The sequence below is a fragment of the Sinohyriopsis cumingii genome, chromosome 2 (assembly GCF_028554795.1).
Source record: "Sinohyriopsis cumingii isolate HCF-2022 chromosome 2, ASM2855479v2, whole genome shotgun sequence".
Classification (NCBI taxonomy): Eukaryota; Metazoa; Mollusca; class Bivalvia; order Unionida; family Unionidae; genus Sinohyriopsis; species Sinohyriopsis cumingii.
This window is the reverse complement of record NC_142962.1, coordinates 152,487,537-152,513,262: the sequence shown is the minus strand read 5'-3', so window position 1 is coordinate 152,513,262 and position 25,726 is coordinate 152,487,537. Positions and strand designations below refer to the sequence as shown.

Genomic DNA, 25,726 nt, shown 5'->3' with positions numbered 1-25,726 from the left:
TATGTTTTTTTGGGTCACTGTTTGGAATTTCTTCAGTGAATTATGCATAATCCAGGTTACGTGTTTATGAACTGATGTACTTGGCTCCGTTCTCATCACGGTCATTTCTAATAAAAGTGGTGCACTCTTTACAACTCCTTAAGATGGGTAAAAATCTTGCCTAAAAATGAGTGTTAGGGAAGATATTCCAGGTAGAAAGAAAATATGGGGTAACGACAGGTAGGCATGGAGTTAAGCATACAGTAATCAACATGTTGTAGAGAGATGTTTCAAAGTGACTGGTACTGATAAACACAATGAAAACCTGCCAAGGCTGGCACGTTTGATGTCACTGACCAGTGCGTCGAAGGAAAGTTAGAACTATCATGTTACGGGTTTATGTCTCTGTGACGACTGGCCCGACTCGGTTGGGTGTTATAAACTTTAATCATCCTTGGAAATAGTATGCTTTGGTAGGAAGAAATAATTGTTATTATCGACAAAAAATCGAGAAAACCTGCGCTTTAAGCAAATGTCAGTTTTCATATTCATAAAAAGTACCGTCACGAATATACTTACATCTAAACAGAAAGATTGTGAAAATAACGATTACTGTTTTAGATATATATAACATGATGTTCCGTAAAACAGATGGCAACTTCATTTTTATAGTGAATGTATCATTCGTTTTGAGCTATAAAATAACAGTTCTAAAATATTTGTCGCCAAAAATGATGTTGACAAAATATTGACAAAAGAGAAGTATATTCAATTTGTTTTCAAGACCTTGTCACCGTAAGCATTTTCAATTTTGTAGTTTATGAGTGTACCATTCAGTGTACCATTCAATCGTACTAAGAATACGTACAGGGAAATAATCTGTAGTTTTTGTATTTACATTCTCAAAAAGTATTTTAAAATCTTTGCAAGTAGGGAAAAAAACATTAACAAAAATAACATGAAAAATACACAAAGCATCATCCATTATCTTTGTATCTGAAATTAACAAATTGCTGTTGAATTTTTCTAGCCTAACTAACTGCACAATAGAAAAGTTCAACATGGCTTTATTTCCTCTGCTTCTTTTTTTCTCAATATAGCTCAAATTTTGAAAGGTTTTGGCTTGTGTGTTACACCAAACACCCCGTCTAGTTCGTTTATGTCCAGCGTTGTGCCCTCCGGTGGCAGTAACTCTAAACTCTGGACTAGAGCAGTGATGAAGAGGTAAAGTTCCATTCTAGCTAGGGACTCGCCAACACAGTTCCTCCTACCTGTAAAATGGTTAAGGATATATAGCACACAGTATTTTCGTTGTAGGAAATTGATACACTTTCCTGTGTGATAAAAGGCATCCTCAAACGCCAATGAATAATCTTACAAACTGAAAGATTATCGTGGAGGAGTTGATGTAGGGGTATCGTCGAAAGCCACGAGCGAATATTTGCAATGGTCCTTTGTCATCTGTGGTTCCTGCGATAAGATTGTCTCGTTATCTATGAATATGCACACCCGCTTAACCAGTCTTTACGAACCCGAATAAAATCGTCTCAGAAAGTTAGCCAAGCATGACTTTTCGTGCTGTTGGAACGAGCCGGCCACTTTTTATTTCCAACACGGTCACTCATCGATCGCAAAAAATCACCTTCTTTGTTTCGTTGTCTTGTTGAAGACATATTTCTGTTTGTGCATGTTCAAGAAGAACAAGGAAATCTTGTCGCAGTCATTCACTGGTGAAATGTGATTAGCGGATTTTCGTCCGTGGCATGCGACGATAGTGAATGGATAGACAGACTTGTTTAAATTCTTAAATATTTTCGTACGGTCGCATCCAACAAAAAACGAAAAATGAAAAGAAAAGTACGCCCTTACTATTCCTCCTTTGCACGTGTATTACTGTTTATATTTCTGTCTCAACAATCCATTGTCATTTATCAGGATAATATATATTTCTACCTAAGCAAAACAATTCAAGGTTAAAACGGAGAATAAAAATGTTTTTCAGATATTTATTATAAAGATAGAGAATTGTTTCAGAACAATTATAAGAAAGTGTCAAGAAACTTTTGCAGATTCGTGCAAATAACAGGCAGAAAACAGACTTCTGTAAATATACGAAATTTAAGTTATCTCAATCTATTATTAATATAGGCACTAATATTATGCAATAATATTTCACTCGGCTAGCATTATTTATATTAAAGTGTGTGTGTGTGTGTGTGTGTGTGTGTGTGATTTGGAATTTCAACCACTTTTATAAGTCTTTGGTATGACTCAGCCGATGATCGAACCCACGACCTCCCGCATCCGAGGCGGACGCTGTAACCACTAAGCCACCGGTAAGGTTTGTTTAATACATTAGTAGATATAACGTATTATATTAAACGGTGGCACATAATATATTTTCATCCACGCGAAAATTGTTGTCTTCCCGGTATACTTTTCTTTACAAGTCAACTGTATTGATCTGAGAGAAATCATGATAGTTACAAATTAACAGACCCCAATTAAGAGATCCCGATTAAGAGACCCAAACTAATGAACTAATCAGAGAGCAATTAAAATGGACTTTTTCCATCAGCATTTTGGAAGAGAACAAAAATTGTTGATCGTTGAAAAGCGCAGCTTATTATCGAAAACCTAAACAATTCAGAATCAGTGGGGAATAGTGGTGGTGGGGGGCGGCAGCGCAGTTCAAAAGAAATCGAGTTAGAGCTTTGTAAACTATCATTATAAAATTAGATACTTACGTAAAGCCATGTGAGATATGTATATCTATCATTATTTTGTCAAACTGAGAAGTCAGTCACAAGAATGCGTCTGTATCTTCTGTGTGGTTTAGAACATGTTTATTATCATCCGCTAAAATCTTGAATATTTCAAACGGGGAGTCTTGGAAAACTAACTCCATAAAGTCGCTGCGTTTGACCTAATACACTGGTTCACCTTTAAAGACTAGATTCTAGCTGAAGCGAAGAAAATTCACATGCTCTTGGTATCATCGATCTATTTTATTTATCGCATGAGGAGACTTTCCTCACAACGAGAAAAGTTATGAAACTTTTGAGTTGAAAATATATTTTACCTGTGAAGAAGGGAATAAATTCGTCCGGTTTTAGTAAGGTCCCTTCCTCGCCAATAAATCTTTCAGGTCGGAACTCCTCCGGGTCGCCCCACATTTTAGAATCTAAAAGCACGGAGTCGATGTCTGGCAGAAGAGCTGTTCCTTTAGGGATGTCAAAGCCCCGGAGTTTTGTGTCCACAGAACATGTATGGGGAATGCTCAGCGTAGCAATGTTACAAGCTCTAAGAATTTCCATAATAAAGGCCTCGGTGTACACCAATCTCCGTTTGTCTTGCAAGGACGGCAGGCGGTCTGTTCCAACGAATTCGTTTATCTCACGAAAAACGCGCGCTTGGATATCTCGTTTGGCAGCAAGGTACAGAAGTGCCCAAATAATCGTAGTCGTTGTTGTTTCTGTGCCAGCTGAAAACAGATCCAGTACTGTTTTTGTCAGCTGCTTTTCTACAAGATAAAAAAAGTTGTAAAAATGTATTACAATGCAATGGTCCTTAAATTATTAGCAGGAGGACAAAATGAAAGAAAATAGAAATCAGTATAACAGAGCGATAGATCATTAAGATTTTCAAACGCACTGTACCAATCAATTTTACTCTCTTTAAGATATCATCCGAAATGCAAGTCGATCATAAAACTGAAAACTTCTTTAAGAAAAGAAAGGTGATATTAAATAAATCAGTTTCAGTTGATAGCTTGTACGTATGACGCGGATAACCTCACGACCTTTTTTAATAAAATTGAACAATATGTATAGTTTCAAAGTGTGGACCTAATAGGTTTAGTTTCACGCACTTGTAAATGTAGAATCTTTCTTATCTCGATTATTCTTCATTTCCAGTAGGAAAGCATCAATAAAGTCTTCCATTTTGCTCTCGTCGAAGTTCTCCATATGCTTGTCAATAAGGTCGCCTATAAATCCTTCCACATATTTGATATTTCTCAGCGTCTTTTTAACATGAAACAGGTCCCCAGGCAGGTACCGCAGGAAAGGAAAGAAAGCAACTACATTATTGGGTCCATTGTTTTCGAAGTGTTCGTCTAGTATTGTCATTATTTTTCCAAACCTTGGATCGTCATGACTAAAATGTCCTCCAAATATCATAGCATTGATGACATTGGATACGCTAGTTTGTACAAGATGCTGAATACGGAATGGCTTCTCTTTTTGTTTCGCGATCTCAGATAAAAGTATAGAAACTTCCGTGTGGATCTTTCCTTCTAGGCTAGTTTTTCCAAATCCAAAATTCCTTAGTGTTGTAAGAGTAAATTTTCGGTGTTCCTTCCAAAGCTCTCCAGAAGTTGAAGCTATGCCTATAAACAAAATATGAAGTCCTTATTAAGTCGCACATTTTATATTATGTCAGAACAGTTAAATTTAGCTTTACAAGCCTTACCATCTTTTAAAAATTAGATTTGGTTGCAAAAAAATATTATTTTATCTTAAAAATACTTGTTACGGGAGCATTTGGAATGTTTGAATGTTTTTTTTAAAGATACGTGCAAGGTACTTGAACTGTCTATCACTGAAGGCTAGTCATCCTCAAAGTTAAAAAAAAAAGGGGTAAAGGTAACCCAAAAGAAAACACCAACAAAAAAAGGCAAAAGAAAAGGAGATTACATTTTTTTTAAATGTCGGGGATATTTTAATAACCTTCTTTTCTCTGTCTGCCTGTTCTTTTTCTTTTTGTTACTATATCGCATCCTGTACCACTGAACGGCAATTCATGAAACTTTGTAATTATGCTGCTTGGCAACTATCTGCAAGCGTGTCATCATTGGATCCGTCCCCATGGTAATGGGATATCCTACGGTAGCTGCCATAGCTACTTGTATCTATTTTTACAGTATATATTAGAAATGACTTGTAAAATCATTACACTTTATCTACAGGATAAAAATCATGAATCAATAGCTATATCATTTTTTGGTTTCTTGTACAATTATCCAATGACTGTGGTGTACGTACGCGAGCATTATCACAGGAGTCTGACGTTTTTTCAATAAAGTACGATGAAATCTCTGACAACACGAAATCACCTTATCGGTACTATAAGTTAGCACAAGAAGTGCATGCCTGATCCCAACCCTCCGCTCGATTCAACTTTTCTTACGCGTCTTTTATCGCTTCAAAATCGCAAGAAGACTGTAAAACTACACATATCCATTGAAAAGACAGTAACGTACCAACGCATAACTCTCGGACGACCATCGCATGAATCCAATCCGGCGAATTAACCTTTATTTTCACCATTACGGTCACACAACCTTTCTACACGACTCCATCGGGTGGAAATAGTCAATTCTACAACGGACTGAATGAATAACATCATGAAAGTAGTTTCACACGATAAAATGTTTCACTTGCTTTTTATTTCTGATTGTATAATACGAAAATTTTATGTAAATTTTCAGAACGAAAATGTAATAGTTAAAGTTCGGATAGTAGAAATAACGGTTGAGGACTTCATCACACTTGAAATATTAAAGTCTAGACGGATGCTGGATCCAGTAGATTTAAAAATGTGCTTGTTCGACTTTCTAGAGGTTGCCACCTGGTAAGACCATCTGTTGTTTGTTAAAAAAAATTCATAACAGAAAATAATAGTGACAAAGAAAATATGATACGGTATGTTGTTGTTGTTGTGGGGTTTAACGCCATTTTTCAGCACACGATAGGCTATGCATGACGGGCAGTATTAATGGTGGAGGAAGAACCCGGGAAAACCCCGGGAAGAACCACCGACCCACGAGAAGATACGGTACGAGATATGTGCTTTCTATTATGATGATGAGGATGATGATGATGACAGAGAGAGAGAAAAACAGTAGGAAAGGAGAAAAGCTGATACTTTATACAACTGATTAACCATTGATGATGATGGTACTGTGTGTCTGTGTGTGTGTGTGTGTGTGGGAGAGAGAGACAGACAGACAGACAGATGAGGCAGGTAACACAAAATACAAAAATTATCAGGATTGTGTGTATACAATGCGAGAACAGTCTGAACGCTATCAGCAACTGTATGTATGTATGTATGTATGTATGTATGTATGTATGTATGTATGTATGTATGTATGTATGTAAGTATGTAGACGAAGACAGGATCCACGGAGTCTGCCTGGCTGTCAAATCAAGTCTTCACGAGCAGCTTCCGGACCTGCCTGTTGGTATTAATGAGAGGCTAATGAAATTGCAACTACCTCTCAGCCACAAACGCCACGCAACAATCATCAGCGTCTACGCCCCTACCCTCTCAAGCCCAGCCGAAACCATCGAGCAGTTCTACGCTGACTTCAATTCTGTACAGCACTCAGTTGAAGCTGACGACAAGATATTACTACTGGGAGACTTTAACGCCCGTGTTGGCTGCGATTATGGTAGATCGAAAGGTGTGCCTGGCAAGCACAGTGTCGGCAAGATGATCAACCGCCTGCTCCTACTCAGCAAATGCGTAGAATTTGACCTCCTCAATACAAACTCAATGTTCAGAATGTCGAACACAAGAACACCTGGAGGCACCCCAGATCTCGACAATGGCACTTAATCGACTATGTAATAGTCCGCCAACGCGATGCCCAGGATGTCCTCATCACCAATGCGATGCAAGGAGCGGAATGTTGGACAGACCACAGACTTGTCCGAACTGCCCTAAAGTTACGCATTGCCCCACATCAACAAGGCGTCCTAAGCTTATGCGCACAGACTTCGACATTGTCAAACTACAACAGCCTTCCGCCCAGCTCAATTTCCAGAAGAGCCTAGAGGACAAGCTGTCTACCAACGGACATATACGTAGAAATGCCTCCGAGAAATGGAACAAACTCAGGAACATGATAAGAGAAATAGCTATGACGACTCTGGTCCCCAACATGCGAACCCATCAAGACTGGTTCCAAGAGATCAACGGTGCCATTGAAGATCTGCTTGCCAGAAAGAACAAAGCATTCATGGACTGGCAGAATGACCTAAACTCCATCCCCAAAATAGACCACTTCAAATCTTATCAAGCTGAGGCTCAGAGAGAAATCCGCAAGGAAAGCTGATGAAGTGCAACACTATACCGACACTAACAACGTCAAAGAGTTCTACAAAGCCATGAAGTCAATCTTCGGCCTTTCAAAGTCAGGCTCTGTCCCTTTGCTTGCTGGAGATAGCAGTACACTAATAAAGGACAAGGCTGGCATTAAGGACCGATGGAAAGAACACTTCAGTCAGCTCCTAAACCTGCCCTCATCGGTCAGCCAATCTGTTCTTGACCAAATACCTCAACAGCCAACGCACGACCAACTACATGTTCCGCCAACGATAGAGGAGTTGAGGACGCCCTTTAAACAAATGAACTGTCGCAGGTCACCTGGAAAGGATGGTATCCCAGCGGAAGTGTACAAGGCTCTCAGTTAACAGACCTGAAGGCATTCCACGATATGTTAATCAGCATCTGGACGGAAGAGAAGATGCCAGACGACCTCCGCGACGTATCAATTGTGACCCTCTATAAGAATAAAGGCACACGTACGGACTGTAACTACAGAGGCATCTCCTTGCTCTCCATAGCTGGCAAAATACATGCTTGCATTTTTCTCAACAGTCTTATTGCGGCAGTGTCAGAAGATAACCTCCCCGAGTCTCAGTGTGGATTTCGCCCAGACCACAACACCGTTGACATGATCTTCGCTGTGAGACAAGTCCAAGAGACGTATCTTGAGCAGAACATGAATCTGTATGCCGTCTTTGTGGACCTGACAAAAGCCTTCGATAGAGTCAACATAGACGCACTGTGGGTAGTACTCAAGAAGCTTGGTTGTCCTCAGAAGTTTACCAACTTCATCCAGCTCTTTCACGATGACATGAATGGAGAGATTCTCTCAAATGGTGAACAATCTAAGAAATTCCCTGTATCTAACGGTGTCAAACAGGGCAGTGTACTAGCTCCGGTACTCTTCAACCTCTTCCTCACACAGGTACTTCTCCATGCCATCCGTGACCTTGACCTTGGTATCTACATTAGATATCACCTGAATGGTTCAGTGGTTGGTCTCCATTGCCTAGACGTGAAAACCAAGACTCTAGAAAGAATCATCACTGAAGCACTCTTTGCAGATGACTGTACCCTCATGGCCCATGAAAAGAGTCACTTACAGGCAATCGTGGACATGTTCTCTGAAGCATCCAATCTACTCACAATTAGCCTAGGAAAAACAGAAGTCCTCTTCCAGCGCAATCCAAACACTGTCCCTTCACAACCCTGCATCACCATTGCTCCCTGAACAAAGAGATGACTTCGGGAATTCAAAAAGCCAGTCAAGCACTCGGACCACTCCGAACCAAGGTCTTGCAGTACAAGGACATACGCCTGTCAACAAAGATGAAGTGTAAATTGATGTTGTCCTCATGTCTCTCTTGTATGGCTGTGAAACATAATTTGTCTACCGAAGACATATCAGACAGTGGGAACAATTCCACCAGCGCTCCCTTAGATCCATCATGCGGATCAAGTGGCAGGACCGAATCCCCAACCAGGAACTCCTTGATAGTGCCAACACAACAAGCATCCAAGCCAAACTAATCCAGGCCAGGCTTCGTTGGACTGGCCATGTCATCCGCATGGATCAAAACAGAATCCCAAAGCAGCTTTTCTTTGGCAAACTAGCCCAGGACAACCGAAACCAAGGCTGCTCTCGTAAGAGGTACAAAGACAATCTCAAGACGCACATCAAATGGGCAGACCTTCAACCCTACCAGCTCGAGCTCGCTGCCTCGGACAGAAGTCACTGGCGAGCCCTGACCAACAAGCCAGTTCCACCGTCGAAGCTGATCGCCACCAGCGTCTTGCTGAAGCTCGTGAGATACGTCACAGAGCTGTGTCTCAGCTACCCCCCAAGCACCGGCGTCCATGGCTCACCTGCAACCGCTTGTGTGCATCGGAATTTGGACTCCGGAGCCACATGCGCGTCCACCGTCGATGAGACCCCACAAGTTGTCTTCCTCCGCCCGAAAGACTACCGAGAACAATATGTATGTATAGAGTGAGAAAAAAAAATTTCTTCAGCTTTTTAAAATAGTAGTAATAAAATACTGTAAATAACATTTTCATGATGCAGTCATTAATCTGAGCAAATTCAACTAATCAATTGATTCCACATTATTAAATTTCCCTACTATTTAAAGACAACACAGACTGCGCGCCGTGTTCGGTATGATTATTAGACCCTAGGTGACAGGGTCCAGTTTCGTAAATTGGCCCCGAACAAATGTTTTAACTTACGGCTATGGTGTGACTTTTTCAGCTATTATTGTTTACTATTTAAAGATATGGATATATTTGTAACCACGGTTTTTCAGGCTTGTGTTGTTCTTGAAACTGATGTCAGGTATGTACACCTTCCATATTTTATATGCAGTATGTTGATAGTGAAATAGCAATAGTCGGCTAGGAAGAAGAGCTAACCTCCCATAGCAGTAAACACGTGGGTTTGGGATAAGTAGAATATTCAAAAATGGCTTGGATAACAACTATTTTCAATTGCATCAGCCTGTTAAGTACACACTGTTTTGCAGAATTGTCATCTAAGAAAAGGGCTTGCGTTTGCACTGTGAGCATCACATGGTGTCAAAAATGACATGGATATGAAAATTGCAGATATAAATTTGGGATTGGGGTGTATAACTTCTTCTACTATGAACTGCCATTGACTTCTCTGGTCAAATGGATAATATTCTTATGCTTTGTTTTAATATAGGTATCCAAAAATATGGACCTTTTTGACGTCACTGGTGTATTTGATTTTTTTAAAATTATTTTTAATACTAATATTCGATTGCGGCATTATAGGTCTACTAGTGTGCTCACACAACTTTCGTTTATGTAATAACTTTAATCTTCTATATGTTATTTTTAAAGATATTATGTCAAATAGCTCATCATTAATGAAAATAATGAACACAAAACATTAATTTTTTTTATCGCACGAGAAAGAACGCTCCTAGCCGATTTGGTGCTCGGCAATTTCCGTTAAGACAAAGCGGAAGTGACGTATTGTAGGACAATGCATTTCTACTTTCGTTATTAGTTGCATTCAGTAACTCGTACCGTGCGTTATCCGACCAGTGACAGGCGAGATAGTCTGCATAGACCATTTGAGAGACGACGATTTCGATACCGCATATAAAATTGAAGAGTCACTTAGTATTACAACCATCAGACGACTCCTGCCAAATGCAGTACCAAGCGTGTTTTCTCGCCAGATAACCGAGTCCGTGAACCAAAGTTACGGCAGAACTAACATGCAGACCAAGAGAAGCTTGTACAGAAGCGAGAGCTAAAGAGGGTAAAATATTTATACATCCTTATCTTGCTATATTATTGGTTGTCAGGTCAAACTCCTCACCACAAATATACCTAGCAAAAAGAACGATCAATGGGAGAGGGCGATTTTAGTGGGAGGGTGTTTACAAACCATAATAACCCCACCCCTAGCCCCCATAATGAATCCTGCTTTGCCATGATGAGTACGTGTGTGACTCATGGGTTTTAGTTTTGCCCAATCCCCCAATATATAGTATTCCCTCCCCCCCCACCAAAAAAAAAAAAAAAAATTATTTTTTTTTGCATGCCCATGCTTATTTCATGCCTGTTCAACAACAACAATAATAATAATAATTGCTTATTTCATGCCTGTTCAACAACAACAATAATAATAATAATAATAATAATTAGAATAAAAATAAATACAAAACAAGTTTTATGCTGTAGCCAAAATATTTGATGTATTGATTGTGTTTAACTGTAAAGGCTAATTAACCCTTCATGTTGAGACACTGATTGTCGATTAATTAGAATATACACAACTGTGTCAATGGATGACAGTCTAGGTCAGAGTCAAACCCACAACTCATTGATTGTGAGTGTTTATAATAATGTCCATTTAATGTGGAGAGTGTAGTATTATTATTCACAATATGTATAGAACCATAGTTAAATGGAATTTTTAAAATACTTTAATGCTGTCAGTGTAAAGATTTTACCTTCTAAAGCTGCTCTAATTTAATATATCTTTTTTTTAGGTACTGAATGAGAATGTTGAGAACCAACACCTGGAAGATAATGCACTAGAAAGAACTGAAGACAGTATATGATGTGACGTATCCGGTAATGCATTTTGATGTCACAGTGAACTGTCCATTCATTCCCTGTTTACATGGCTTGTATAGCTTCATAGTTGAAATGAATTTCTAAGGCCTCACAAATTGTATCAGCATATGAGTCAATAATTAAGTTATGTAAAAAATTTTTATTGTGGAAAAACTATAATGTATTGGTAATATGACAAATATGATCAACCATTTGTTGTAAAAGTAAGAAAAATGGGTTTGGTGCATTTGTCAACTATTGTTCAGACATGCAGAAGACTTCTTGTGTGCCTATCATATCTACTACAAAGGCATGAAACACATTTTTCATAATCTTATTACAGGGACTAGATAAACCATTATACAGTACTGTTCAGTGTCAGACTTATAGGATACTTAAGAAAGAAAAAACAAGCACATGAAACATATAACATTGTTTTAACTAAGCTCAGTATGGTTAGGTAAGTGTTTGACTCGGTAGACCAAACACTTGTGAACTTGTTGTTATTTAGCAGTGATACATTTTAATTGATACACATATTCATGAGAAATCCTCATCTGTGTGAAAACCATGATGATCAGTATACACTTCTAAAAATTCACCTACTACACAGGTTTGTGAATCAGATGTCCAGCAAATAAAGAGAAGGAGCCAAGGCATTGCAAATTTTCATGTACTTGTCAGCATTCATACATGATTCTCATGCAAGAAAATGAGCTTACTTTTTCAATGTTACTTATGCACAAGTCCATTTTTAAATGTTGGTAAACATATTTAAGCTATGTACAAATGATGTCACATTTCAAGAAATAGAAGTATTGTTAATTTTGCTCAACACATTTTTTTCCCTCTTTTCTTCAGAAAATGAAGTGAAGAGTAGTCATGACATGGAGAAAGAGAGACTTTCTAGAGCCATAACAAAACTGCAGAACAACAGTGTGAAGGTGGACACTATTATTACAGACAGGCATGTTCAGATACAGAAATGGATCAGAAAGAATATGAGAGCCACACTCTATTTTGATGTGTGACATGTAGCCAAGGGTATGTAGATATTGCAGTTTGTACCACACTGAATGATACCATTTGATAAAACGTGTATACAAAGCACATATAGTAATATAACAGTTCTATGTTTAAAGTTATATTAAAGTTGGACAGTGAACATATCACCAGGAATACAGTCAGCTCCCCCCTCCCCATCATTAATACTTCTGGCCCCTCCTTCCTGACCCTGTACATACACACAGAAGGAAGGAACTAACTAAAGCAAAGCAACTCGAACTTGAAAGATTTTAATCAAAACAAAGCTAACACAGTATTTTTTGTAGCACATATTCAAAATCATATATTGCGACAAAAATTATTATTATTATTCATTCATTTATTAAGTTATGATTTCTTTGTATGTTAAAATGAACTATTTAAGTCTTGTTTCCAATTTCATTAATTCTCATTGGTAAATTGTCCTTTGAATATAGGCAGTGGATGACATTTTTCAGTTTCTTGAATTACTGGGGTAACAATTTCTTTTCAGACTATGTATAAGAATTGATGGCAGTACTGGGGAAAGTGGTCAGGAAGCCAGAGTCAGTTGATAGACAGTTATTGCCACCTCTATTAAGCCATGTATCTATTATGATTGAAAATAGAATGTACAGCAAATTTATACACTTTAATAAAGTTATGTTATTTCATGTATCCCGGTTTTCTGTTACTTATTTCATGTTTTCAGAGTCATGGCTTTTAGCATAAATTTAGATTTTACTACAACCAGTGTTAGGAAGCTAAATGAATTAAAGGTGAACATGAACAGACAGCAATGTGTTTTTAATGTCATAGTATAGAACCTGTTCAACAAATGAAATTATAAAAGATTAAAGAATTTTTCATAAGAATTTCCAAGATAATGGACGAATGATTTTAGCAGGATCTATTATCAGAATGAAAGGTTTGGGTAAAAATTCCACACTCAAGTAAAGTGATAGTACTGATACATTTTGTCAATAAAGGAGGGATTTTATGAAAAGAAATTTTAAGCATAATATTCACATGCATATAAAGCAATCACTTGTCTCAAAATTGACCCTGATAGTGACACCATAACTACTGTAAGAATATTTCACGTACTCGGACAGGATTTCCTTATTGCTGAATGTAGGCACAGCATGCTGCTTCCATGACATATTCAAACTGTCTGAAATCTTGGATGATCAATGATACAATCCACCTTGACCTCCTCAGTCTTATTCAAAATCATAGTCACTTACAGCATCTACACTTCTGAACCATTTCTTTACTGCTGCATTTTCCACAGGTACACCAATATACAAGGTAAATACACTCCAACATTCATTATTGTGTTTGATAGCAAACTTGTGGGTAAAATGTATGATTAGTTGCATGTTAAGGTATGACATATATGTATATGTGATGCATGGTTAGACTTTGGTTCTACATTTTGTACCACAAAAATGTATTATTCTCAAGATTTGTTTCCCCATAAAACTGTATACTTCCTCTGCCACTAGTATTATACATCTAGACACACAGAGAAAATATATGCTTCCTAAACATCTGGATACACCAGGTATATTAATACACTTTCTTCTTTTTTTAAAATCAAATTCTTCAGTTTTCCTATCTGTGGAGGGTAGTAAACAATCACACTTCATCACGGTTTAAAAAAACAAACTTCATAAAGTTAATAAAGTATTTATTTCTACATCTCTCACAGTCTGAGTCTTAAGTGATTACCTTTTAACACCACTAGTTACTGATGAACCATGCCCACATGAAAATCTGCTTTGAAGACATCGAGGTTTTGCCCAGATTTGTGCCTTTCTCTTTTCATTATGAAATTGAAATAACATTAACAAAAGAATAATAATAATAACTGCCAGAATGAATATAGTAATTACCATAATGAATATAGTAATTACCATAATGAATATAGTAATTACCAGAATGAATATAGTAATTACCATAATGAATATAGTAATTACCAGAATGAATAGCCCAAACGCTGCTCAGCCTCATTATGCCCTATGTTCTCTTTAGGGTCCTTGTCCATGTTCTCTTCTTGTTCGGGCGTAAATTGGTACTGTTTAACCATCTTCTAGGAGTTCTTCTTTCTCACATGAAGGAAATGAGCATAACAAATTTGCCATAAATTTGCTTGAATCATCACTCGATTCAGCCATCATCACCACATACGGAATCAGGTCACAATTAGTACTTCCAGTTCAGTACCCAAATGAATGTAGTTCTAGTCTATTTTTAGAATATTTTCCTCTCATTTTGTTGGTGATAGAAGAGTTATATTTATGCAATTTTGGTATAGAATTAAAGGTAATTGTTAATTCTTGAGAATATGAGGTCAGGGTGTGGTTTTCCATGTGTATTTCGGCGACAGTGCACAGTGAGTATTAAGGCCATGGTGATGATGCGGAAGTGAGATCTGTGTTCTGTTTACGTGCTGCTCTGCTGACAGTCCAACATCTCAAAAACATGCAGGTCAACCTTGGACAAGAACTTCGCAGTGAAGTCATCTTTGAAAGTATTTTAGATTAACATATGATTTGGATTGATTGTCACACTGTGGAAAGGTAAGTATTGAGAAACAAATATAGAGAACATATAGTAAAATTAACTGTTTTCTATGTCCTATCAGTGCAGTATTTGAGTAAAGTTTAAATTGGTATAAAATCCTTATTATTAATTATAGACACGTGAAATTTTAATGTGTTATGTAAATTGACTTTGAAAAGATAAGAATGGAATTAAAAATTAAAATTTTCCCCCTAAAATGCACATATATAATATTCTTGGGGAATGATGTTATATGATATCAGCATGTATATATTCCTACACCATATACAAGCTACAACGTTGGATATTTGTCAAATTTTGTCAGAGCAAATATATTTTTAAGTCAAAATGAGACCTTTATTTAAAATACATGAAGACAAAATTCTGACTTGTACTGGCCATTCACACTATTTATTAGGGGTCCAAGCACTTAATTTATGTGTTTTTGATGGGGTGACTTCCTGAGTAACACATATCTGTTTGTATAGCCTTTAGTAATTGTTTATAAACATAGTTATGGGGCATTTAGTGAGAGGGCAGAGATGAAAACTTAATACTAGAACCTACTCAAGTTCTGTACTAAATCATTTTAAACTGTCCGAGAATGAAATACAGGTCAAAGGGATAAAATATACTTTCTCCAGGTATATTTACCCTTGGATGTAAGAAAACATGAAAATGATGTAAGTTTAACACAAAATGCATTCAATTTTATTGTTCAGTTGGGTTAAGATATAAAAGTTTGACTAAAATTGGTCATAAAAACTTGGGCCTGTCAGGAATCAGGTCATAAGTAGTACTTCCAGTTCAGTACCCAAACGAATGTATTTCTAGTCTATTTTTAGAATATTTTTTCCTCTCATTTTGTTAGTGATAGAATAGTTATATTTATGCATTTTGTGTAGGGATTTAAAGGTAATTATTCATTCTTGAGAATATAGGCTCAGGGTGTGGTTTTACGTGTGTATTTTGGCGACAGTGCACAGTGAGCACTAAGGCCTTGGTGATGATCCATAAGTGAAATATGTGTTCTATTTACATGCTGCTCTGTTGACAATCCAGCCTCTCAAAAAATGCATGTCAACCTTTGATAAGAACTTCACCGTGAAGTCATCTTTGAAGGTATTTTAGATTAACATATGATTTGGATTGATTGTTACACAGTGGAAAGGTCAGTATTGAGAAACAAATGCAGAGAACATATAGTAAAATTAAATGTGTTCTATGTCCATACGCTGAACTTGAGGGACTTACCGACAGTACGTCAGGACATAGTACACAATTAATTTTACTATATGTTCTCTACATTTGTTTCTCAGTACTGACCTTTCCACTGTGTGACAATCAATGCAAATCATATGTTAATCTAAAATACCTTCAAAGATGACTTCACGGTGAAGTTCTTGTCAAAGGTTGACCTGCTCTTTTTTTAGATTATTGACTGTCAACATAACAGCATGTAACCAGAACACGAATTTCACTTCCGGATCATCACCAAGGCCTTATTACTCACTGTGCACTGTCGCCAAAATACATGCAGACAACAACACCCTGAGCTCATATTATCAAGAATAAACAGTTACCTTTAAATCCCTACCAAAAATGCATAAATAAAACTCTTCTATCACCACCAAAATGAGAGAGGAAAAAAATGTTCTAAAAATAGACTAGAACTACATTCGTGGGTACTGAACTGGAAGTATTAATTGTGATGTAATTCCGTCACTACCTGAAATCCTATTACCACCGGAAGTATACAAATGTTTCCGGGGCGTTTTCCATAAAACATAGATAAATTCACACATTATCTTCATTTTCTTCTCTGTTAGACAAAATATGCATCTTTAGTGCACATTTCTGAGTTTTTCTTAGTGAAAATGGAGCATTCTGATATATAGCGTGTTCTACACTTACGTAGATCTTTAAATTTGTACACAAAAACTGGGCGTTCCCCCCACCCCCACCCCACATATTTACTGGAGGGTAGAAATTGGTAGAATGGTATACTTCCGCCTGATGGTGTTGTGTATAAAAGGTTTGTGACCGTAATGTTGAAAATAAAGGTTAATTAGCCGGGTTAGATTCATGCGATGGTCGTCCGAGAGTTATGCGTTGGTACGTTACTGGCTTTTGTATGGATATGTCTAGTTTTTAAGTCTTCTTGAGATTTTGAAGCGATAAAAGACGCGCGAGAAAAATTGAAGTGGGCGAAGGGTTGGGATCACGCTTGCACTTCTTGTGTTAACTTATATTACCGATAAGGTGATTTCATGTTGTCAGAGATTTCATCGTACTTTCTTGATAAAACGTTAGACTCCTGGGGTATTATATAAGGAATTAAACAAATGTTATCACAACAGAACACTCCTAACCTCGGGTCAGCTTTGAGTTTGATTTGGCTGTTTTGTATTCATATCGTGTAAAGAAAAAGAAGAGAGAAAAAACACCGCCAGACCCTTTCCTCTTCAACCACTTCTAAACTAACCTTGATTTTCAGCAATAAGATTAAAATACAAGGAGTCTGGTCTGTCAGAGAACTCTCCTCCACGTTTTACAAAGACTTCTTTAATGGCCTCGTGCCCACTGATCACCACGGCAAGTTTGGGTCCCATATACAGCCGGTAGATGTCACCATATTGCTTATGCAACCGTCTGAGAGATTTCCGCAAATCTGGATCTGCCGTCAGTTCCCAGGCGTTCCCCATCAAGGGGATGTGCCAGGGCCCTGGTGGAAGTTGTGCCCGGCCGTGACGCTTGTAAAACCATAGTGTCAATATAGCTAACAATACTAGTCCGATAGAAATCGGATTTAGATACAAATCATGCTCAGAAGGCTCCATGTATCCCAGCTGGAAAATTGATCTGCTTCTGGTTTTAATCTTGCGATAGCGAAATCGTGTAGATATATTTCGTCGATTGAAATATGGACTGATTTTTGCATATGCCTGTCATTCGAGAGACAGCTTTTTATACGTGATTTCAAAGCCACACAACAAGATCTGCTTCTTGCGATACCGACAACTGAATCACTTATAACACGAGTCACACATGATAGGTCATTAGGTATAACAGTACCAATTGTACAGCCCCCAGGTGGGCGGTGCTTAAGGTGTACGGAACAGTGTATTCAGAAACAAACAACAAAACTAGCTTTGATTGGTGGATTATGTAAGAGTTTTACTTTCTGTTAGACTTTTTAAAACAGTTGAGCCTCGTGGCAACATGTGAGATTATGTTAATTTATATCTAGATCACATTTTGTATTTTTTGTGATTTTTTTAACAAATGGGGTACACATGACTGAAAATGTGGCTGGTGTGACTAGATAACTCTTACCCCTATCTAGTTCCAGCAGAATTATCTCTCTTAAATGCAGTGGAGTACCTGGTTCTGTCCTTGACAAATTGACAATCTAACATTGTTCTCTATGGCAGTGTGTGACATGCATGCTGAGGTAGGAAAGAAAGTATATTTATTTCAGAAAACACTAGCATTGAGGTCTATGGAAAGCAAATGGTATGGTGATATCTGTAGGGAAGAACAGCCTCACAGTGTATCCATATAAACGCATGCATGTGGGAAATATAAATTATATTCATCCTTATTATCAAAATTATTCACCCTGTTATATTAGATGATAATGAATACCACTTCACCTGAGATTTTGGTGCCTGTAAGGGATGTTATTGCACACGTGCCTTCCGACTGTCCTTGGACCTATGGGGTACTGCCTTAGATATTCGTCTAAAGTAAGGTCATCAGACTTTCACTTTTCATTATTCTCATTGCTGCTTCTGTCTCCTTTAATTCCTTTATCATAAGCTACATCTCCCTTTTAGATACACACCTTCCTCCTGTTTTAACTCAATTTGACCCACAATGCTTATTATCTTTGGCATTTTTTCTGTCTGTTATTACCCAAATTTTTGCCCCAAATCCAATATAACCACTTAGAAGCTGTGATCTACTATACTTGGTGACAGATTAGCTTAATGCATCAATTTTATTCACTACACAAAAGAGGAAAGCTTCCTTTTCGTTTTACAAAGAGGACGAGTAGGTTGACCTTCGTGTGAGGACTGGTGATTAGTGACCTCATGTATTGCAGACAGTGTAAAAAGTTTAAAGCTTATACTTTATAATAAGATTGGGTAAGTCCACCTGTCTCTGATGTTAAACAAAACAAATATAAAGTCCTTAATTTAGGTGAATTGTACTTTTTTTTAAATAGAAGAGGTACATATTATTTGGTACATCGACCTTTGATCTAATTATTACATGATATGATATGTGATTTATCCCATATTACACATGTGAAGTTCAATAAGTGCTGACATGAATAAAACACAACTCATAGTTAAAATAACTAATTTGTTCCCAAAATGTAGTTTGGTAGTAAAGCAGAAATATGAAAACAGCAGCTGAAATAGTTCAAAGACCATAATATACACATTAATATAAGACACAGCTTGGGACCTCATAAAATTGTTTTTGACAAGGGAGACTAAATGACTAAATACTTTTGTTGCTTGTAAAGTCCGAAGGTATATCACAGATTATTGAGAAGAAAGAAGGTTGGATACATACATATATATATATATATATATATATATATATATATATATATATATATATATATATATATATATATAACGGTACCAATTGTACAACCCCAGGTGGGCAGAGCTTAAGGTGTAGCGAACATTGTATTCAGAAATAAACAACAAAACTAGCTGTGATTGGTTCATTATATAAGAGTTTTTCTCTATGTTATGCTTTAAAAATAAAACGTTACGCCTCTTGGCAACATGTGAGATTACGTTAATTCATATCTAGATTACATTTTGTATCTTTTATGATTATTTCTAAATGTGGTACAAATGACTGAAAATGTGTTAGGTGTGACGATAAGTCTTACCCCGTCTAGTTCCAGCAGAGTTATCTCTCTTAATTGCAGAAGAGTATCTGGTTCTGTCCTTGTCAAATTGACAATCTGACATTGTTCTCTGTGACAGTGTGTGACATGCAAGCTGAGGTAGGATAAAAAGTATATTTATTTCAGAAAACATTAACATTGAGGTCTATGGAAAAACAATTTGGTACCGTGCTACCATTCTGCAAACGCGGATGTATTATGTACGCCTCGATCTCTGAATACACTATTTGGATATATTCTTGGATACATGAACGGTCACAACATAATAGGAATCTTCGTATAGAGCAAACTATGACAGACGCTAGACTGAGCTAAAATGGTTGTGTACGATCCGTGTGGATAGTAGATTTTGGGGTTTGTAGATAGTATATAATAGTTATTTTCTTCCCGTATGTGGATGGTTTATTTGTGATTGTTTTCTCTTCTTCCCATGTGCGGATAGTAGATTTAGGATTTGTATGGATAGTATATAATATGTGAAGTGAGTGTACGAGGTGTTTTCCTTCACGCCCGTGCTTGAAGTATATAAAGGGAAGTGTTTATCATTCGCGCCATTCAACATTGAATAAACCAAGATGGCTTCAAACCACCTTGACAAGAAGAAGACGTTGCAAGACATCCTCGACAATTTGGGGATGATATTCAGATGTTGGTTGAACTGAATGACGATTTTTATTTTTACAGCCCCCATCGAGTGAAGATGGAAATAAACAACTTAAGAAAGTCAAAGGAAATGATAAGATATCTCCTTAAACAAGAAGAGAAGAAGGTGGATGAAGAGAACAAAAAAACTAATGAGAGAATGGAATGAAAAATAGAAAAGGAAGAGGAGAATGAGAAGAGGAAAAAGAAGAGAAGGAAAAACAGGAGGAGGAAAAAATTAAACAAAGAAGACAACAGCGATAATGAAACTCAGAAAACGATGGAGGAAAAGAAGAAACTAGAATAAGAAGAAGAACAAGAAACCCAAAGGACCTTTTCAGAATCACTCATATGCCTCGACAAGATATTTATTCTCTTTGCCATATATGTGTTTGATGTTGATCAATCTATGTCTGTATGTTGTATGTGTTATATATGTATATGTCCCGCCAAGCGTTCTATGTTTTTTTCCGCTGTTTGGTCCGACTGAGGTCAGCCCCTTGCTACATTGTTGCCAATCTTCAGTACCGTGACATCTCCTCACCTGTTCCAGTCCTATTGTCCCTATACAACAACCCCACTTTCCCTTGTCGCTATACAGGCCAAATATTCCCCATGTTAAATAATACGTGCCATGGGGTTCTGTATAAAAGTTTTCGTCATAGTGCCCACGGCTTTTTGACTGCGATTTCCATTATCGCCATACACTCCCCTATTACTACTGAAATCGTACATACGAAATAACGGTCATTTCATATAGTTTTAATGTGTGTAAAGTTGCCAGATTTTTAGAACATTTTCTCTGGTGGAAAATTCAACAATTTATGTCTTACAGAACTGAGATATATTGAGAAAATACAACAAGCACTTTTACTATCAAGTCTAATTAATGATTGTATTAAAATACATTGGTGATATACAAATATATTGGGTGAAAATACACACCCAATGCACACACAAGTAGTTTTCGTGTATGTTGAATTAGGACTCTCTCTCTCTCTCTCTCTCTCTCATCTGTTAAACAATGATTTTTGGCAATATAGTATCTTTTACAAATCCAAAGAAGAAAAAACATTTGACACTAAATGGATGACAAAGCTGTGGAACTAGTGGTAGTTCTAAGAATCAACATTTAACACTAAAAGGGTGATACAAGAGCGTAACATAAATCGAAATAAAACAGCGAATGAATGATATGTATTTAATGTAACTGTTATGTTGATTACATAGATTGAATTTTGTCCATACATCGATGAACACCAGGTAATTTAATTAGCAATGTCTGTAAGCTCCCTTTGTACTTTGAATTTGAAAATTATTAATAAACACAGACATTTTATCTTCACGTGGGGAGCATGGGCGCCCACACTAAGTGGCAAGGGGGGGGGGGGGGTGCACTTGCCCATCCCCCTTCCAATTTTACATCTAAACATATTTTGGTCTACATCCGTAAAATATAATGGCTGACCACTTTTCACTTACTCAGAGAGTTATATGTTCACCAATATTATGGGTAGCAGTACATGGGACATTTAATGAAATATTTTAGTCATATGTAAAGGGTCTTCAAATAAAATCATGTCTGCCCCAAATCAAATAAATAACAACGTAAGGTTCTCTCTTAACGAAAGATTGCTATGCACTTAAATTTTATTTATTGAGAATAGATTTTGCGATAATGATTATCAATACCAAGATACGTTCGTCAGTATTACCTCTCTCTCTCTCTCTCTCTCTCGTGCTAGAATGATTGCACATAGGCTTTCTTTCCTCATGTGTGTAGATATCTTGATACAGAAACTGGTGGAGACCACTGTTTAGCGCATAAGTAGTGTGTAATCTATTTGACAGGGTGATGATAACAGGGTTTAAATTTAATAACTCAGTTTAAGTCGACCAAATTACGTTTATCAAAGGACTGCGCTCTGACGTTCCATAGCTTGGCAACTTCACGCGTCTGCGCAAGTTCCGTTTTTGCTTCTCATAAAGAAGTTTCATATAAAGAAGTTTGTACATCATATAAGGACGAACGCATAACATATAAAGAAGTCTGTACATCATATAAGGACGAACGCACATCATATAAAGAAGTCTGTACATCATATAAGGACGAAAGCACAGCATATAAAGAAGTCTGTACATCATATAAGGACGAACGCACAACATATAAAGAAGTTTGTACATCATATAAGGACGAACGCACAGCATATAAAGAAGTCTGTACATCATATAAGGACGAAAGCACAGCATATAAAGAAGTCTGTACATCATATAAGGCCGAACGCACAACATATAAAGAAGTTTGTACATCATATAAGAACGAAAGCACAGCATATAAAGAAGTTTGTACATCATATAAGAACGAAAGCACAACATATAAAGAAGTTTGCATATCATATAAGGACGAAAGCACAGCATATAAAGAAGTCTGTACATCATATAAGGACGAACGCACAACATATAAAGAAGTTTGTACATCATATAAGGACGAACGCACAGCATATAAAGAAGTTTGTACATCATATAAGAACGAAAGCACAGCATATAAAGAAGTTTGTACATCATATAAGAACGAAAGCACAGCATATAAAGAAGTTTGCATAAGCAGCAGAGGGACTGAGCCCACCAAGTTTTCGGACAAAAAGTACCCCCTAATCGAAACTATTTTTGATAGAAGGTCTTATTTCACAAAATAAACCCTCTATTCAGAAAACTATGATAAATAACTCTTCTCTGCTGACTAGAAGAGTTATTTCAACAAAGATAACTCACTATAAAAAATATTTCTTGACCGGGGTGACGTCGACGAAACACTTGGTGGCTCAGTCCCTCTGCTGCTAGCGATGTAAAATATTTTAGGATTTCTAGTTAAAAATTGTATCCAACCCAACTCGGTATCGTGTCCGAGGATCATGTAAATTTATCGTCACAAACCCGTGTGGTTTTCGTTGAGCACGACTAAAGAAATTTCTGAATTTATTAAAGTCCATATCACCGCCGCACCAAGCTCGATGAATATTTTGTAACGTGTGTGCGTCAACTCCGTTAAACACCGCGAGAACGTTACAGTTATCTCTAATCACTTTTGGTATTTGTGTATACCGTTGAGTTACATAAATCACATCGGTGTTTTTGTGCCTGCCGCGGGAAAATATCCTGGCAGGATTTGTTTGTTTGTCCAACATGATGTCGTCATACACGACTAAATTATCAATACTCCCATCGATATCATCGATACTCGGTGCTTCATTGATATCAGTTATAAATTCAATAACATCTCCGTCGTTTATCGATTTTGCACTTTCGTTAAAATCTTTTAACACCTGATAACATCGCTGATCGTCCACAGACGGGGCTATCAAATATAATTTATCCCACTTCATCCACTTCATTATCAAATTAAGTAACAACTGTGTCTTACCCGACCCAGATAGACCTATAATAATCATTCGGATTGAATTTGGTAGCACTGAGTTATGTTTGATTGGCTCTCGTCGCTTTGTCGCGGAAAAGTCAGTGATTTCCATTTGATATATCATAAAATAAATATGGATTTATATTGTGTGAAATGCCGAGCACATACCCCAACTGGGGATACGACAACAATTACAACAAAAAATAATCGACAAGCGCTCACGGGCAAGTGTGAACGACGCGGTATAAAAAAAATTAGATTTATTAAAAAAAAACGGAGGTGACATCGCAGCCAAGTTAACAGCGCTACCAGGAACACCGTGGGCTAAATGCCCAGGAGAAAAACATCTTCCAGGATATAATTACTGTGGTCCAGGAACCGGACTTGATATCAGACTTGATGCTCAGGATCAACCAAAACCCGGTGAGTATCCGATAAACGCTATTGATAAGGCGTGTCATGCTCATGATGTAGCTTACCGAAGCAAGGATTTGCAACAGCGCCATCTCGCGGTCGTGAAAATAATTCACGCGTTAAATGCCATCCCTGATAAATCTTTCAAGGAGAGGTTAGCATCCTGGTTAGTAAAATCCGCAATGAAAGGTAAATTAGCGTTAGGTACTGGTATATAATGGAGTCGATTTATTATTCCCCAAGCGGATACTGGAGAGGTAACGCAGCAATTAGTAAACTTGCCAGTGCAGCAAAAGTTACGGCGGTTACTGCCAAAAATTGGTTATCCCGACAGGCAATATGGCAAATTTATCTACCGCGCCCTAAACAAATCAACTTTGCACATTTCGATGTTAGTGTGCCAAATGAGGTTCATCAAGCTGAAATATTATTTCTGCCACATGATACTATCCGAAGACGCACATACAAGTACGCGTTAACCATAGTTGATGTTGCCAGTAGATACAAAGATGCTGAACCGTTAACGACTAAAACAGCATCTGAGGTTGCTTCTGCGTTTGAAAGAATTTATCGGCGAGGCGGTCTACGATGGCCAAATTAATTACAAGTTGATTCTGGCAAAGAATTTCAAGGTGCAGTATCATCGTTGATGAAACAACATAACGTCACCATACGACGAGGACACACTGAAATTCATCGTGATCAGGCAATTGTTGAGCGATTCAATCGAACACTCGCCGAAAGATTATTTGGATATCAATACGCGAAGGAATTCATTCAGGATACGAGATCGCGCGAATGGGTTGCAAGATTACCAAGCGTGATAACTGCGCTAAATAATGAAATAATTCGAACCACCAACATGAAACCTGCCATCGCGATCACGAAAAAAAATATACCCGTACGACGTGATTCTTCAGCACAGCCGATACTGGGTAATGTTACTGTAAGATATTTATATGAACCAGGTGAACTTGAACGCGGTAAACGAAGAGCGACTGATCCCATTTGGAGTGTTACCACACACAAGATATCCACCGTGACAAGATCCACTGGCAGACCAGCAATCTATAGATTAGATTCAACTGCTCCTCAACGCGGATTCACACGTGAGCAACTTCAGGTAATTCCCGAGGACACACAATTGCCGCCAAAATCACTGAAGTGACTTGACTAGCGCTGGCACCCCGACGTCGATTACACTCAAGACAGGTCAACATGACATTATCACGTGTATGACCGCGACTGTTATCTTTTCTATCTACGGTAAATTGTCTTGAATTTTTATTCGAATACTGCCATAGCATTATACAATTACAGCTCGCACAGTGATTATTCTGCTGTTGTTTCAGCGCAATGACGAAGTCATCGTCAAGATCAAAATCGCGATTATTTTTTTTGTCACTCTGTTTGTAACCGGCTAATTTTTTTCTTATTACATCACTGTTGTTTTCATTGTTTTTATCAGCGTTTGAATGACAATCCGAAGGATTTTTCAAGACAGTTCTTCGCAGTTGAGATATTCTTCTGACTCTGGA

At 37.5% G+C, this 25,726-nt stretch overlaps 1 protein-coding gene and 1 long non-coding RNA gene across 2 annotated transcripts; one reads left to right on the top strand and one right to left on the bottom strand.

Moving 5' to 3' along the window:
* Positions 1-427: 427 nt before the first annotated feature.
* Positions 428-19,348, bottom strand: LOC149806104 (cytochrome P450 2H2-like). Its single transcript, XM_089950998.1, has 4 exons — positions 17,267-19,348; positions 3,851-4,369; positions 3,062-3,502; positions 428-1,250 (listed from the first exon to the last, which is right to left on the bottom strand). The coding sequence occupies exons 1-4, from the start codon at positions 17,619-17,621 to the stop codon at positions 1,081-1,083; spliced, it is 1,485 nt and encodes a 494-aa protein (XP_089807124.1). The 5' UTR covers positions 17,622-19,348; the 3' UTR covers positions 428-1,080.
* Positions 10,117-12,891, top strand: LOC149806105 (uncharacterized). The gene is made up of 3 exons (XR_016419856.1): positions 10,117-10,387; positions 11,124-12,234; positions 12,728-12,891. It is a non-coding gene; the product is annotated as an uncharacterized LOC149806105 (long non-coding RNA).
* Positions 19,349-25,726: the final 6,378 nt, after the last annotated feature.